Source organism: Rissa tridactyla, chromosome 6, assembly GCF_028500815.1.
Source record: "Rissa tridactyla isolate bRisTri1 chromosome 6, bRisTri1.patW.cur.20221130, whole genome shotgun sequence".
In the NCBI taxonomy this organism is placed as follows: domain Eukaryota; kingdom Metazoa; phylum Chordata; class Aves; order Charadriiformes; family Laridae; genus Rissa; species Rissa tridactyla.
This window is the reverse complement of record NC_071471.1, coordinates 24,635,019-24,653,041: the sequence shown is the minus strand read 5'-3', so window position 1 is coordinate 24,653,041 and position 18,023 is coordinate 24,635,019. Positions and strand designations below refer to the sequence as shown.

The 18,023-nt window shown below is 41.2% G+C and overlaps 1 protein-coding gene across 5 annotated transcripts in view; it reads right to left on the bottom strand.

The window, feature by feature from the left end:
• U2SURP (U2 snRNP associated SURP domain containing) overlaps positions 1-11,849 on the bottom strand; it is a 45,576-nt gene extending 33,727 nt beyond the window's left edge. For 3 of the 5 annotated variants that reach the window (XM_054204919.1, XM_054204917.1, XM_054204918.1), the window contains exons 1-4: positions 11,701-11,849; positions 4,247-4,294; positions 1,390-1,488; positions 182-296 (exon numbers count right to left, since the gene is read on the bottom strand). In XM_054204919.1, the coding sequence (XP_054060894.1) occupies positions 182-296; positions 1,390-1,488; positions 4,247-4,294; positions 11,701-11,766 (328 nt within the window). In that variant the 5' untranslated portion in view covers positions 11,767-11,849. The remainder of the gene's footprint in view (positions 1-181; positions 297-1,389; positions 1,489-4,246; positions 4,295-11,700) is intronic. The other 2 variants (XM_054204915.1, XM_054204916.1) reach the window with 1 other exon arrangement.
• Between the last annotated feature and the right edge of the window lie 6,174 nt (positions 11,850-18,023).

Below are 18,023 nucleotides of genomic sequence, written 5' to 3'. Positions count from 1 at the left end.
GTTAAAAGACAAATCACCTCACTACCCAACTAACGAGTCAAAGCATAAATCAGATTTTAGCATCAAGTTCCCTTTGCTGCTTTTAATGTAACATATTAATTTTAAAATGCAACTCAAAGTCAATCTTCGTCTTTACTCAAAGCCAGATGATCCACCACCCCCAAAAAAAGATTAGTTGTACCTTTAGATGCATTAACGATTCCTCCTCTTACGAATGTTTTCACTTTATTACCATCACTTCCTTCAAAGGCAGCAAGGAATTCTTCATAAATTTCTGCAGCAGCCTTCTCATCCTCCTACGTAGCAAATGTTAATCTATTTACTATCATCACTGAACAACTTCCACTAGACAGCTATTCTTAAATTAGCTATGTGACCTTCGTTTTTATTTTCTAGAGTTCATGCTACAAACTGCATCAAATGAGTTTCAATTTTAGAGAGAATTCAAATTTCTGAGAAATGCAGGAAGAACACAGCACGTAATACATAAAGCGAATAAGGCCTGTATGCTCAAATATGGCTGTTCATTTACAAGAGTTTACAGAGCAATTTAACACTCAAGATGCCAAACAGAAGAGATCATATGAAAGACACACATCATGAAACTGCAGCTTTGTTGACCTAAGCATCAGAGAACAGTACATATTCCATCTTACCCATTATGCTCAACCCATGTGACTGAAGGAGATTAACAACTGGATCACTTTTATGCATTTCCCAGAGAAGAAGTTAATTCAATGACTTAATAAAGTTGAGCGAGACACTAAATGTAGCACTACCATGTTTCTTTAGGCTAGTATTTCCAACAACCTAGCAGAAGATATCCCACTGAAATATAGTAAGAGTTGTGCGTGTAAAGTTCAAAGCCAAAAGTTTTCAAAACTTCCACCTTACCAACTATAAGCTACATGTTTCCTAAAATTTGGATGCTCCTGAGTATCCTAAAATTCAATATCAAACATTACTGTTTTTATTAATTCCAAAAGAAGCCATTAGACAAAAATATGTTTTACAAAATAACAAGGGCATGTAAGGAAACAATTTCTAATTACTGAAATCCAATGATAGAGGGCAAAGAAGGAACAGAAAATAACCTAAGGTGTCTTCATGTTGAGCGACACAACAATCAATGGGTTGTTGTAATTCAGTATTTCAGGAAGCCAGAGAACTTGATTTCTCAGACATGAGGAGAGAGACACAAGTCTCTCTCCCTATCTTAATGCCATGGATGCCAAGAACAAATTAAACACCCAAAACATAATTCACTTTCGTTCTTAGAAAGCTAAAATTATCAAAATAAAGAAATTCATTGATAAAGCTGGTTGTAACCTGAAAGCAAACTTATTTCAGTTCTGCATACAAAATAAAATACTCATGGTATACCATTACCTTCTTTTTTAATTCTTCTTGCTCCTTCTTGCTCAGAGTCCTTTTGGCAGCACTCATTTTGCCAATACTGAATGCTTTAAGTTTGCTTTCCATTACAGGCTGCAAAAGGAGTAAGAAAACAAATATTAAAAACATGTTACTCTTTACCTTGGTCTGGACCAGCAACTTTCTACCTGAAGTGACTTAACCTAAACAAAACAAAGGCTTCCTGTACTTCTCTCTGAACTTGCCATTATCTAATACAACCAAAAAATTTAAAACTGTGTTTTTTAAAAAAAACAAATAACCCTTGGTGTAATGAGAAAGCTTTTAATATACCACTCAAGCACAGCTGAAAACTGAAGGGTACTTGCTGTAAGAGCCTGAAGATCTTATCATTATGCAACATGCAGTTTCTAAACCTTTGGAAATACATGCTTTGCACTACAGTTCCTTTTTGATCATCGCAATTTCCAGAATGTAAAAAACAAAAAAAACTTCTAAAAGCTTTTCTGACTATTTTGGTCAGAAGAATGTTTGTGCAAGGTTGAACAGGTGTAACTGAAGAACAAAATGGATGTTAAATTTCCGTTGTACTTCAAGGTTAAATGTAGCATTTTTGCTTGAAGAAGAAAATGTATTTGTGAGGTTTTCAGCTACTAGTTAAATAAACCAAAAGACCTCCTATTTAGTTCCTAGAATCCTTCTGGTTTAGGTAATTTAACTACCATTCCTCCCTTCTTGAAACCCTGATGAAGGAAGGACTCCACATAACAGCCACTTCTGGAGAGTACGGAATTAGAATTCTTAAGATTCTATTTAGTTAGTTAACAGGCAGTAAAGTGTTGAGAGAGGAAGGACGACAGGATGAAGGCCATGTTCAAAAGACACTGGCAACGGGAAGGAGAGGAGAGAAGCAGCTTCTCTGGAAAATCCTAGCTTAACACAATAATCCATAAAGAACCAGCACAAGAACAAGAAAAAAAGCCCCAAAAGACCAAAAGATAAGCTATTAGCCTTTATTTTCAAGATATTTTGGATGTACTTGCACAGTGATGCTTAAAACTACCACTTTTGCAATGACAGTTCTTTAAAAAAAGAAAATAATTCCTCCGGGAATAATTGTCTTTGTAAAGGCTTTTATTTCTAGTATCAGCTTCCTATTCAGAATTTTTCACATATGAAAAAGCATTGTGAAAAACAACTCTTTGAAACACCTTCAGTTTATAATCCTTGTTTGGTATCACAAACACCTCTTAGATCTGTGCCAAGCGTATGACCAGAATAGCTCGTATTTCTTTGAAAAATGCTTCCTACTTCATCATTAAAAGGAAAATTATCAGCTACAAATTAATGCAGTGTTATCTGTGGAGTCATCTGGTTTATGACACTATGTTTGTTGACATGAGCTTCTGTGGCAGATTTATAGGAGCTTTTCATGCGTCTGTGTGTTTTTGAAGTTAATAAAATCCAGTTTTCCTGTTGACAGCTTATATTTCACTATGACAAACAATATACAACCTTGGCAAAACATGGGCAAAGCAACACAGAGAAAACAAATACCACACTCCTACCCAAGGTTTATCCTGTCATCAGGAAATAATCTCTTACAATAGTGTTCCAAAATACCTGCAGATCAGCCACGTGAATATATGTTCTAGTGACATAAGGGAAGCAGATGTGGGATAAGAAGAGTTCTGGCACTAAGATCCCCTCAGTTTAGAAAGGGTCTCAGAAAAAAATGCCAAGAACCACTACCTTCAAAGTGGCTGCAGCAATATAAATTAATAGGATTGAACTACTTTATGCCTACTAGTTACATTCCAGTAGGCAATTATAACATTATTATTAACCATATGCAGCTTCACAGAATTCCTAACAGAGCTAAACAAAACTTGAAGGCCTTCCTCCTTCAAAAAATGGAATACAGGGTAAAGCAAATGATGGAAGCAAAGAGAAAGCTTCTAGCTGAGTAATCAAATCACTGTATGAAAGCAAACTCCCATTAAACATAAAGCTGCACTGAATATAAGGTGGCACAAAGAACTGAAGTCCCAGTTCCATGGACAATACAAAATATCCAAAAGATTTAAGAGCAGTTTTCCCCAAATTGTAGCAAGTAAAGCAAATCAATAAAAGGATCTACTTCTTCATGGAAAGTTTATGCTATCACAACTTGAATAATGTTATCTTATGAGCAATTTAAGAGCTAGTAATTGACTTTTTCATATACAAAATCAAATAGAAATCTTGAAGAAAATCCAAACCACAGAATGAATTGTCTGGTATTAACGCTCTGTTTGGCTCTTGCTGATTGTTTTCATTTTAGCTCAGAAATAGGTAGGCCTTCAAGCAACATACTAACCACATAACCAAGTGAAGGTCTCTTCAATGGGGAAAAAAAAAGAAAAGACTAGGTAACTATTCTTACCTTTTGCTTTAAGTGTATTAGAAAGAAAAATAAAGGATGAAATTAGGGCCACTAACTCATTTTTGAGAAGACAACTGAATACGAAAAGACACTTTAATGCACAGTGACTCTTTCAATTAATCACCTTGTGTTTTGAACTATTCCTCAGTATAAGAGATAAACATATACGGAGACCCTACAGGTTCTTCCTGTTCAAGTATCTATTATGAATGCAGTATCATGCAGCAGAGTTTCCTACAGTAGTGGTAGTTTGAAAGTTTCAAGGATATTTTTAAACATGAAAATCAATAGTTCATTTACAAACACCTGCAGATTAGATACCCAATCCAACAGAGTCTGCCTGCAGCAAGTGTTTTCTTTAGAGAACACACCTATTTTGAGTTTGTGGGTTTGGCTGGATTTTTTGGTTTGGGGTTTTTTTGCTGTTTTTAAATATTTTGGACTTACATGTGTATCAGCAGATCCAGTGGTGTGTACTGCATCTGGTGCTCTGACCTGAAGAGAGAATGAAGAGGAGGTGAGGTACAGAAAAAGAAACAAACAACCTCTGGGGTTTTTTAGTGAGTTTTTCAAATGTTTTGAATGTTTCATCAGTTTTTCGAATGTTTTTGAATGTTTCAACGTCAACATCCAAATAAACAAGAACAAAGATACATGTAATGTATTTTAATGATGTAAATGAACAGGGTCACAGCGTGAACAATGTAAGGCAAACAAGAAATTAAAGACAGACTGTTTTGCTACCATTAAAAAGTCTACATTTCCACAACTGGATTTTTATAAACATGCCACTGTAAGGAAAAAATTAAGTTTGTTACACTGAATCTGCAAGAGTTGACGTTAAAGGGTATTAAAGATTACATCAAGTCCTTGATTGTATTTGCCTTACTATAAAATCATTTCCAGAACTGCTCTAATTAATATTATTACTTTAAACTGTAACTGAACGTTAACATGTAAACCAGTGAATATGCAAAACGTGCACAGGCATTTTTAAAACTGAGGTTTTTAAATGAGTTTAAATGATGGAGAACACTCCAACGAACAGGACTGAACGCATTTTTAGAGTATGTAATGCCCAAATTCCAGAAAACCTCACTGACATAACATCTATTAAGACCAAACTGCCTGATGCACAATTCACATCTAAATTGAAATTTAAGTCAAAATAAAACATTTCCACTAGCTGAAATCTCTTCATTAGTTACAGAACATTAGCACTTCTCCCTATTACCAGGAATTTACAGTTTCTACCAGAAATAGTAATATACAGTGCTCATCTCCAGTCTTCCAAAATGGACAAGCACCAAATGCTACTCTAAAAGATAATTCACTAGAACTCGTTTTCATTTCACATCATGCATTTTCATCAACTAAGATAGAGATATTTATCTTTGAACAAGTACATTCCTATGTTTTACAGTCAAATCAATTCAGAAAAAGTGTTAGACAGCACTTCAAGGACCAGAACTAAGTCCACAAAGGTAAAGAGAGACAAAAAGATAAAACCCTTAAAAGGGAGAAGAAAAAGGCTCCTAGGTATATACAATCGGGGTTTCCTTAAGAAAATGGGGGGGGGGGGGAGGAATGACAACACACACGGCCCCCCCAGTAAGTCTTACACTCAAAGACCTCCCAAATCTGCTTACCTGCAATACTATACATTACTCACAAGGCACATCTTTGCTCAGAAGGTAATAAAAAGTTTAGTTCACATGTACCAGTAGTAGTTTATTAAAATACACGTGGAAGCAAATATCACAAGCCTCTTTTATTAACAGTCCTTCCTGCGAATTTTTCCTCTGTATTTGGTGCTGGATTTTTTTTGTGACTCAGATCACAAATCATGGCACTCAGATCAGTAATCTGGTATCCACAGTTCTACATACTGCAAGAATGGAGCTTAAGGAAACCTGTCCTCCCCCAGAGAGTTTATGAATGTATAGCACAACATCGCACAGTTATTTCAGAGCTTGAAAACAGCATTCTTCCTGCTGCCAGCTGCCACCCTGCGGCAGCAAACACATTAGTTACAATCCCACCCTTAAAAAGAAAATAAAATATGTTTAGACCTGCAGTTAATAAGATAAATCTCAAAGGTGGACTGATACAATGCTGCCTGCCTTAGTGTACTGAGAGTGAAGACCTAGCACCGCTTGGGGGAAGGAGGTTGTTTGGCCAATGCGTAACAGAAATGACCATTTCTCAACTCTCCACATCTGTTTCATTTACAGAAGTTTTGGAAAGCAGCACCTTCCAACACGGATGGGTGCTGAAGCTGCTTACAGGAAGGACAACAAACAAGGCATCACACACAGTAACAAACAGTACCAACACTCAGTACAATGACACTAGAGACACAACATCCTGAGAAAGAACGTAAAAAAAAAATTAAGTCACTAAATCTGTTTCTCCAGCAACAGAACAGATGATACTGCTTGGAAAGTCTTTCAATGCACTGCAGCATTCAAGAGATTCTGCAGGCTAACAGCAGAAAAGCAGGCCAATGATCAAAAAAGTCTGGAAGTTGCTGAGCTAGAAGCACAGCAGCGCTCCCCAATCTGCTAACAAGGACAAGGGCACTGTGGAGAAACCACCCCGAACGTTAGCCAAGCAACAGAATTTCTAACAACATGCATTGTGAAAACTTCTAAAAGCAGTTTTAGCTTTTAAACCAGCTTTCTCTTGCAGCAACTAGCAGGTTTGCAGAGACACATTATTCATCTCCTTAAACAGTTCTTATTTTTAAGGTCTTCTCTTCCCAACTATAAATTTAGTTCATACCTTTGGTACTGCTTCTGACCATCCAAGCAACTGAACCCACAAAGCACAAGACAAAGCGATTCTTGACAAAATTACAAATTGCCATCTGCCTGTTTCTAAATAGCAGCTATTAAAAAAACTTACTTCTTACAGCACTGCACTTTGCATCCATCTGCACTGCCTTGAGAAAAGGAGCAATTTTGTTTCCTTAAGTTATACCAGCTGAGTTGACTCAATAGAATCACAGTATCTTTTAAACATTGACAGAGCGGAGCATTCCAGAAGATATTATCCACCTGTGTTGAAACCTGGAACAGGCTTCTCATCACATTAAGTAGCTCAATTGAAATAACTGTTGAAAGAAACATACCCAAAGCTCTGTCCTGCACCTGCTGATGGCTGAGATGTGAGGATAGCTCCTTTGTGTTCAAAAATGCAATGAGTCCATCTTTCAGTTATTGACAGCATAAACAATCTACAAACGTCCTCTTACTCCCAACCCACTGCCTCTACCACTCTGCATTAGACTTATCTTTTTTTTTTTTTGTTTTCCTTCCCTGTAAACCAGACTATTTTCCAGCTGGATCACTTTCTCAATCTCTTTCACTATACAGGTCACTCAAAGGATTGTGCCAGAATAAGTGAAGTAGCAATGCAGGCTGCTGACATGGCATTTCAGTAAAATACAGCCCTGTCAAACCACAGTCTTGGAGGTCAGGTCAGGTCTCCATTACCAACTCTAGCCAAGTTTATTCAACCTTCAAAAGAATAAAATAAATAAATAAAAAGAAAATCTTCAAAGGACCATACAAATGCGATTTATGACAAATTCCTATCAGAAAGCCAAAGCAGAGAGCCCTCTCTCAAGATTCTGATGTTTAAATTTTTTTCCAGCTTCATGGCAGCTTCCAAACCAAACAGAGAAGAGATGACTCCTCTCCCAATCTTCCTTCCTGTCAGCACTGCAAGCGCCCACAAATCCAGCTCTCCATAGTTTCTCCAAATTTAACAATCTCTGGGTAAAACTGGCATGATCATGTTACCTCACAAATACTTAAAAAAGGCTGTATAACATAAACAAATTCTCTTTTTTCTTCTTTTTTTTTTAATTAATACTGATGCCATTTAGTAAAACAACAAACAGCAACAAAAGCTGCCAATAAAACCCAGAAGACAATCCCATGGCCTTCCAAATGCTGAATGTTATTTTAACAACTTTAATGGCTACAATTTAAACATAAATAAGAGCCCTGCCCTTGCAGAAACTACTAGCTTCAGGGTAAACTGTTTACGAGAAACTCTGGTGCAAGACACTCTTGTCCCGTTTCAACACCTTCCACTGATTCTGCCCCCACAGTGGGCAGCTGCTCAGACGGAACCAGATCACTTTTCCAGATCTATCTGATCACCCAGGAAAGTGGGAACTGGGGAGGTTCAGCCAAACCAGTTTCCAATTCGCAGCAGGCTCCCTCCCCCCAGCCATGCCAAATCAACTACAGAGGACAGTGTTTAGGAGGGAAAAAATAGCTAAGGCTGGGATTGGTTTGTGTCAGCACAGATATCAAGGAAAAGCAAATGGAATCACAGCTTAATTTGTTAAAATCGAGCAAAGACGGTGAGGTTTCCAGCCCAAATTGTCTTTTTTATTCTTCCTTTCTCTATCAAACTATCTAGAAAACAAACACCTGCAAATTATTTTATAGCCAATCTATTTACTCTTTACATTTACTGGAATACTGCATATTAATGTTATTCATTATTTAAATGGACGTCACTTGCTGACACAAAAGTAAATGGAAAATGGTTTTCTCCAAAGTACTTGCAAGGAATGTTATTCCATTATAACCTTAAACTCAGATGAACAGGAGCTGCCAACATTTAACCTTCTACTGCTAGAGAGGAAATGAGGACATCTCCTTTTATGTTTCCATCTCCCACTCCTGGTCACCAGTTGAACAATAATACAGGTAAAGTTAAAAATCGCAAGTTTCACCATCCTGCAGAACGCTACATCTAACTGGAATTCACTACACATACAGATTTTACATTGCTGCTCCTCATACACTAACTTACCAAGGAAAGTTGTCCATTCACGAGCAAGTAATCACTGTTCTTCAACACCTAATTAACACATACCTTACTCAATAAGCCTGAGAAATGCATTTAAGATTAAGGAATGTTGCTAAAGCATCTTTTAGAATGAAAAATAGGAAACCTGTAGCTTAGTCCCAGTGGATCATCTCTTCCGCCACACGGTATCCAATTCATACAGTATTATATGTAAGAGCAGTGGACATGCAATAGTCGCTATTCTCAGAAGATAAAATAAGAAAATGGCAGAGTCGTTGAGTAGCCAATATTTCATTACATCAAGACAATAATTGAACATAATCAGTACCTGCCATTTTAGAATCATATCCTACCTACACTGACCTCCTGTGCAGTCTTGGGCAATCTCTATCTTCTCTTCCTTCATTTTGTCCTTCTTTCCTATTTAGATTTCTTGAAATCTCAAGCACATTATCTTGCTGTCCTAATCTCAAAGTGACAAAAGAATAGATGTTGCTTTTGCAACACATTACACATCGGAGACTCTCAAAGTCACTTAGAAGCTGACAGTATCATAAAAAGCAGCTACCACCACCGCGACACAGGCCATGGGTACTCCTGGACCTGTATGTACTATCTCCAGCAACAGTTTTCAAATGGCAAATCAAACAGGTAACACCTGACTGAAGTAAGCTTCATTTTACATTATAAAACAAAATAACTAGCTAGATGTTCAAAATCAGTATGTGAACACTAAGACTGAAGAACAAACACCACACATTCTGAAGGGGAAAAAACGAATCTTACTTAAGTGTCAAAGCCTTCAAACGCTAGGCCACAGCTCTTCACAGAAAATAAAATGTCACCATGTCTTCCCAGGAGGCAGGCTAGAAGCCAGCAAAGGCACATCTTGGAACTGCCACTGAAACATATCCTATGGAGTCTACAAGACATATTCATTTTGCAAGTACAATTATTCTTATAACTTGCAAATGGAGCCTAAAACTTCAATTTTGATATGTAAGTAAACAAATCTTAAGGGATTTTAAAAAAATCAAAGTGTCTGATAAATGATTACCTTAAGAAATTGAGCAAAATTGTTATTTGCTTAGATTATTAAACGCTAAACAGTTTCATACAGGTTCAACTAAAAATGCACATTTTTATGCTTGTGTTATTAAATTAATTACAATAAATAAATCCCATGTCTTGTTTCATTTTACTTGTCAATAAAAAAAAACCAAAAACACATTCTCGTGGATCCAGGTATGTACCAGCACTATTTTCTTTGGCACATAAAATAATATTGGCAATATAAAACAAGAAGACCTAGAAAGTAAAGCATGGGAAAAAGACTACTGGAAACACAGCATATACGTCTAGAGAAATGAGAAAATGAAGGGTGAGGGGGAACCGCACATAGATGGCAAGATACAGGACCTCCTCAACAGCCCTAACGCACACGTTTGAGTTTACATCCTCTAGCAGTCCCACCAAATTCAATGGGATGGATGATTTAGTGTGAAAAGTGAAGCATCTGCACATACCTCTGCAGAACTGAGATCTAGAACAGAAAACAATTCTACTAAATTAACTATTATTGTATATTAAAAAAAGAGTACAATCAGCACAGAAATAGTAAACAACAAAACAAAAAAGTCTGGGATGTAACTGTGAAAAGGGATCACATCTGGGTTGCTTTTGTGTGCCATGTTATCAGTTGCAGTAATCAACAATTAAATTATTATTCCATGTCTAATTATATTTGAAATCCCAAAATGTTTTATTCCTTGGAAACCATTCTCCATAAATTAGGACCTAATTTACTACTAAAGTTTTCTGTCCAGTTCTTACTTGCAGTTCCAAACCAAATGCAAGATCCAAAAAGTGTTTCCTGGCAATATTTGGAATAGATCATAAGAGGTAAACGAAAATAAAACTCTCCTACTCGAATAACACCAACTGGGTAAACATGCAAAGGCTCTCAGTAACTACATTTCAGCTAGTTTCCTAGCAGCAACAAAATAAAAAAATCCTGGTTTAGCTGAATACAAAAATGGGTAAAATTTATTCATCTATGTAGCACTGGAAATTCCTGAGCCAAAATGTAGCTTCTCCCTCGACTGATTTACACACTCGCACACAAAATAAAGAATTAAAAATAAATAATAAAATTAAAAAAAAAAAACCAAACTGGAAGATTCATATGCTTCTGGCCTAAAACCTGCAACAAGGCTGAGTGAAAGGGAGCCTCACTAATCACTAACCCTCAAGCCGTCAGCTGCCAGCGCATCCCCCAAAACACGTCTCACCCCCTACTCTCCCCGCGGGAGGGGGATGCTTAGCGAGCCGCCCGCTCGGGGCTGGCATCACCCGCAGCCAGGCGCCGGCTTCAGCCCTGCACAACTTTGCCAGAACTCCTGCACGACCTGGACTTCTGCTCTGCAAATCCAACACACAAAAACTACTGGAAGCAGAGCGGGCACAGCGAAGAGAGCGGGGAACGCCAGGATGATTTTGGTGAACTCTGTAATTCCACCGCAAATCAAAAGAAACTCGATCTCAAATTACCGTTTTGCTTCAGGCTCGCAAGTTGGAAACTAACCCCACGCGTGCCCCAGCCCACGGCGGGGATCAGGACTCCCGGCACGACAGAAATTAGCAGGGGCAAGGGTGGCACTCGGGCATTAACTAACCGTCCGTACCCAAACCCGGGGACGCGCCGTTAGCACAGGCCGGCCCGCGCCCGCCGCCACAGCGCGCCCCGCCGCGACGCCGGGGCGCGGGGACGTCAGGAGGCCGTCGCCCCGGGCTAGAGTCGTGCCGAGGGCGGTACCGGGGAGCGGGGATGCCCCGCGGGAGGCTCGGGCCCCTCGGCCCCGCCGCGCCACCCCTTTCCCGCCTCCCCACCCCCTCCCGGGGCCCACAGTCACCCGGGAGGAGAGCAGGGACGGAGCAGGCCGCGCCGCCCGCGCCTCGCCGCCCCGCCACTCCCGGGCCCCGCCGCCGCGCCGGCAGGCGGCGGCCGTACCCCCTCGGCGGCGGAGCGGGCCGGCGGGCGGCTGGGTCGCCCCGCGGAACGGCCTCACCTTCCCACTGGCTTTCTGCGAGCCGCTGGGCGCCTTGTCCGCCATCTTGCCTCTCCCCTCGCTCATCAGCCCTGGCGGCGAGGAAGCGAGCGCCGATCGCACCGAGCCCGCCGAGCGGAGGGCGGGAAGCCGATGGCCGAGCCACTGATGTGGCTGAGGGGAAAGCCTGTGCCCGTGCCCGTGCCCGTACCCGTACCCTCCCCTTAGCGAGCAGCGGGGACAGCGCAGGCGGTGCCAGCGTCCTTCCCGCGGCTCTCGCTCTCCCGTTAGCCGAAGAAAACCCCCATGAAGTCGCTAGGCGACCCAGATCTTTCTAGCGACCAGCTGCGGGGAGACAGGCAGCGACGGGCAGCCGGGGCCTGGGGCGGGTGCGGGGCCTGCTGCTGAGCGGGGAACCGGCACGTCCGACCCTGCGGGGGACGCGGGAGAAACCCTGACGGGAGGGAACGTAAAAATGTTACATCAAGTCACGAAAAGCCCAGGAATAAATAGTGAAAAGGGTAGCGCTGCAGCTCCTCCGTTAACTGGGTTTGACAGCGCACCACGGCAGCTGCTTGCTTTATTGAACATTGCTTTACTAGGGATTATAACCAAGAGGTGACATTATATTTATCTTGCATTGCTGGTCACATTACATTTATCTTGAATTCCTGGGCTTTTATGGATTTTCAGCATAATGTGGAAGATGCTAGGCTTGAGATAATGCTTAAGGAAAAGACGGTAGATACACAGAAATTAATGAAAGCTTTAAATCCACCAACTCCCAACACATGCCCTGTGAGCGAAAGGAGGCAGCAGGGCCTACGCCAATAACCACATTTGCCAGCAAAGGATGAAGCGTGAGCTTCCAGAAGAGGCAAAAAGAAAGCAAAAGGAGAGGGTGAGAAGGGCAGGGGTAACTGGAGAGGACTGGAAGTTTAGAGAGGAGAACAAAACTCTGAGGAAACCTCACCTGCTGCAGGTGTGCATCCAGCTGTGCAGGGAGGTGTCTGATGAGATATGTGTTGCTCTGCCAGTCGCTATCATTAGGGTGAAGGTTTATCTCTGAGTCTTTTCATGGCTACCATCGTAGTGCAGGTCCTGACGCTGGCTGTCACATAGGTTGGCTAGTGGAAGTAATGCTCCTGCTATGAAAATTAACATTCACTCGGGAGCTGGAGAAAAGGAGAAAAGTCTCCCTCAAAGCTGGAAAACACAGATCAATAGGGAAGACCGGCAGCGTGGACAAAACTAAAAGCTACAACCATTTCTTGTTCCTGCTGTGAAGAGCAGCTTCACAGGGATAGCGGGGAGCTGGGGAAACGTCGCCCTTCGCCGCCATGTGCGCCCGCTCCGGCAGGGGGCAGGGACAGCTCGCCACCGGGCACCGACCGTCACCGGGCGCCGCCACCGGGGACAGGGGCCCGCCCGCCCCGCTCGGGAGGCTGCTCCCCAGGTGCACCCCTCGGCACGCCTGAGGTTAAATTTACCACATTACATGATTTCTACTTCCAAAGTCCGCTACACCAAAAATAGCAAAATAATAAATAATAATAATTCCGTAGACCCAAATTGCTTTACATTGCAATCAAATAAGTGGTTGGCCAGGCAGCTCTGCTGCAACTAAGAAAAAGGTGAGATAGGCAGAAGGGTCACGTGGCAGAAATATGCATTTCTCCCTGCTTTTCAAGCCTCCTTCCACCATTTGCAGAATAACCATGCAAAACATTTCTGGTAATGGATTGACAGCTAAGGGTCAAGAGATACCAGATGTTTATTGAGCTCCCTTCAGGAATATGCAGTTACAACAGTATGTGTTTGCTATACCTACAGCTGACACAGTACCTTACGATCTAGGATTCTCACCTTCTGCTCTGGAGGACAGCTCTCCATTTCTGCAACCACCTGCACAGCTTTCTGTGGGCACCCCAAGGCTTTGCACAGATTTGAAGTGAAATCACTGCTGGCTTGGAAGAAAGGAAGGAAGGAGAAATAAAACCCACCCCTTGACAGCAGGATTTGTGAGCAATTCCATCAGTATTTTTAGGATTTGCTGAGCTCCAAACTTGCTCATAGAGGAGCCCATCCACAGGAAGGAATGGTGTTGGCCAAGGAGCTTTAGAGATGGATTAGGCAGGATCTTATTGATTCGGAATCCAAGTCAAGTCCTTCTCTTTCCCCATCTTTCTCATTGTTTTCTTGAGAACCACTTCATCAGCTTGCAGAGGCACAGGATTAGTGTCATCCATGAGCTGCTTTTGGATTTTTTTAACATGGTAGCGGAAACAGGTGCAGCAATGCGTTGGAAACAAACCAGCTGGGGAACTTGTACTGGGTAGAAGGGGGCACTCAGGGCCACAGGAGGAGATGCTGGATGCTGCTAAGCTTTCCTGGAACTGCATTAATAAACCTGGTATGAAAGAAAGACTGACACTTCTGGATAAAAAGCAAACATCTAGCAGTAAAGAGGAACATGCTCTTGGATGCTAGAGTTTTGCGGCGACTAATGTTTAGAAAATTTGTGCTCCATTTGGCCTCAATCCCTTTATTTAATCCACCTCATTAATCCTTTTTAATTATCCAACTCATTGTTTAAATCCTCTGCTTACTGCTCAGCCTCCACGCTCTTTTGTAATTAATAAACTGCACCAGATTAAGAGCATCATGATCCGGAGCACACTGTGAAAAAAAGGAAAGATATAGTTAGAGTTTCAAAGGTCATCTCTAATTTTTCAGAATGAACTGTACTCCTGAATCTGTGCTATTTATAACACATTGCAATAGTACAGTTAGTGAATGACAACACATGTCAGTGTCTTGGGCTTAATGGGAGAGAAAGGGGAGGGAGGAAAGAGGGCAGGAAAGGAAGCAGCGAGATGCAGAAATCTATGGAGAATTAATGCTGGAAAGGGTAGGCTAATAATAATATTAAAAAGGAAATATTAGACATTTTTCATTATGATGCAGTACGTCTGGTTGCATGCAGACCTGGGAGTTGTTTATTAACTGCTGTTACAATGACAGATATCATTAGGCAATATGGTAGGGAAAATCATGAATTATCATAAATAATTAACACTAAGCTACATTAAGTAAACCACATGCTGCAGTGCATTACCCTTGTCTTTCTGTCTGTTTTTTCCCCACTTTCAGAGGTCTCTCGCCTGCTCTCACCCCAGCTGAGTTGTTGCAGTCCTTTTGCAAAGGTGGGCGTGAGGGAAGGGAAGAGGAAGGATTTAAAGTGCTGTGGAAGTTCCCTACCTTGTAGCAAAGGAATCACATTTGAGGGCACGAGGTGGGCAGATCAAGAGTAGGACAGAAGCGTAGCTGCTGCGTGTACAGGTTTGTAACTCTGAGTCATTTCATGCTCTCAGTAGTGGCTCACAGATCTCTAAAGCTACAGGCAGTGTGTGCTGTTTTTCCATTGCTTAGGCAGCACTCTTCCAGCTTCTTTTCCCTTATTCCACCCTTTATCTCCTCCCACCCGTGAGACTGAAAACCGCTAGGCAAGGATTCTCAAAATAGGTAGATGCCCACTCCCCCATGTGCTCGTGTGTTGCCGGGAAGCTACGGGTGTGCAGCGTGGGAGGAGAGCAGAGCAGAGATGAGATGAGAGGCAGGCAGCAGGCGCAGCTGGAGCACAGGTAGCCTGGGCTACTAGGAGCCACTGCCCTGAATTGAGATGCTTTAGCAGGGACCCTCAGAATAACAAAAAAGAGCCAGAGAATGTGTGGCTGGGAGAGGGCAATTTGGCTCTGAGGTTCCCAGCAGCCTGGACTTGTTGCTACTGCTCTATCTGCTCTCTGTCTCTTGGCTGGAGCCATCTCTGTGTTGCTCCATCTCTCAGTGCTGGTGCCCTACCTTCTCTCAGTGCAGCTGCTTTCCCTTCCAGGCCCCTGCTGCTCTCCTGGGACGCGTGTCTTATCGAGGAGCGTGGGGAACTTGGGTTCTTTATGCCCCTGGGACTCCTGAAGCAGTGAGGCCCATTATGCAAACCAGTCACAGGGGCAATATCTGACTTGTACTGTCTGGCTGAGAAAGGTCAGTAATTTGCGGGGTATTTTCAGGCATTAATGTGAGTATCAAATGAAGGCTTAATTCCAAAAGTTCTCCTGCAGCTTCTTGTCAGAGAGAATTAGCCTATGTGGCGGGAATCCAGATGTGCAAATTTATCAGCTGTTTAAAAGCATGGAAGCTCAAGATGAGTGCAACAGCAGTCTTTCCTTTGCCCATACCGAGAGTCCCTCCCTTCAGCTTACTAACAGCGAGTAGCAATTTGTGCTCTGGAAAACACTCTCAGCACATACAAACAAGACAATTTCCTTAGCCATGCAGTTTGTAATTGAGGGTTCAGAGTCCTGCAACCCTTGCAAAGGACAAGTTGTACTTTGTTCTTGCTGTGAGCCCCTGGTAGGTGGGACAGTGGTGGATTCTAGCAACGGAAAACATATGAAATATGCATACACCCAATACGCTATTCTTCAGCACAGTGATACAATTTCACTGCAATACTTATGTTCAGATTTGCTGCTGTCCAGAAAAACACATGTTCTACCCCTAATCTTTCAAAAACAAGAGCTTAAAAAAGAAAACAACCAAATATTCACAGAATTTTTCTTAAAATGTGTTTTTCTCCCAGTTTTCTGTGTTTAGAGTTTTTTCAGATTATTTCAGATAAGTTTTATTGCTGTTTTTTAAAGCATAAAGAGGACAAACCTGAAAATATTCAACTTGAAGGTAAAGAGGACAGAAAATTAGAAGCTCCTGGTGAATGAGAGGTTAAGATGAACATTGCTATGCAACCATGATGTTGTCAGTTGTTACTATTCCCTTTAGAATATCTAGCATTTTTCTCCTCCAAGTGAAGCTTTAAAATACAAATATCACTTTTACTTTTCTTTATCTGTTAAGGAATTATGTTTATGAAGTATAATTGTCCCTAATTAGTTACTCAAGAAGGAGAAAACGATGCAGGGATTCCTGTTTATCTAGCCTGAAAAAGATAATGGGGGAGAATCTCTAAAGGCAAGTTAATCTCTTCAATATTAGATCAAAGCACTGTGCCTACTCAATTATCACAGAAGATCATAATCGCTGCAGTAAAAAGTTACACATCAAGACGTTATTTTTCATGAGATTGATGCACACTTGAGAAAGGATTAAAAAAAAATCATATAGAAAAAAAGGACCATGTTTATGTGTCTCAGTATCTGTTGAGATGTCCTCCCAGAGAAACTGCAAGCATCAGCTGTGTTAGACAAAGTTAGGTGAGGCTAAAGCCTCTCTTTCTTTAACACCTACTCTTCTTAAATAAATAAAGTCAAATTCTACCCTCACTCATAGTCAGTGGGGTTCTACGGAAGATATCAGGACAGAATCAGATTTACTAAAGAGATTTTAGTGAACAAGGATAAAAATCCGGAGCAAACAAAGGGGTTAAATGTTTTTACTCAGATAAAAGTTCTTATTGAGAAAGAAATTGGCAAAACCTGTCTTGAAGGTGAAAATATAGAAAGGAAAAAGAAATGAAAGAGAGAGACAGAGTTGTACAGTATAGGGTTACGTTAAGCAAGAGCTCTTAAGATTGATGTTTGCCACTGTGAGTGGGTTGAATTGGGTGAGGCTGAAGGTGTATATTCAAAAGCATCTTTCAAACACCACCATTGCTTGTTCATAAGAGGACTTTCTCTCTCGTGGTAGATTTAAGTTAATTTCCTTACTAACTCAGAAAAGCAATGGATAATAGGAGGGCTAAGTACGACCTCTTCCCTAGCGTGCTGAGCATGTTAGAGTGCAAAGGATGAAATTAGCTGCCTTTTTTTTTTTTTTTTCCTAACTAAAAGTCATAATTTCATTGGGGAGGGTTGAAGTAATTCAGAATATCTTATAGGGCTTTTGATATTTCAGACAAAATGATAACTTGTGAAAGGACTTCAACAATGAACAAAAAAAAAGTATAATATAGAAACAAACCCACATTTGGTATTCTGGCACATCTTTTTCTTTGAGTCTTCAGCCAGTACTGATTAACATTATCTTCCATTACCTACCTCATTAGGCAGTGCCTTCATCAGTGTTTTAAGAGTCTTCTCAAAGGTTATTTGGAGAGAAAGCCTGCAGAAAATTCTACACATGCTAGAAGAAACCCTGGTATATGCTGACCATGCCCTTCTAAATATAAACTCTGGTTTAGAGAAATGCACTGAGGCCTCTTCACGCACTCCATTACGTGGACTCCTCTCTGTGACCTCCAAATGCCCTGATTGTCCCTTGCCTACCACATAATAGTCATGTAATACTAACCTTGACGGACTACATATGAATAAGAGGCTATTTTGAGGTTG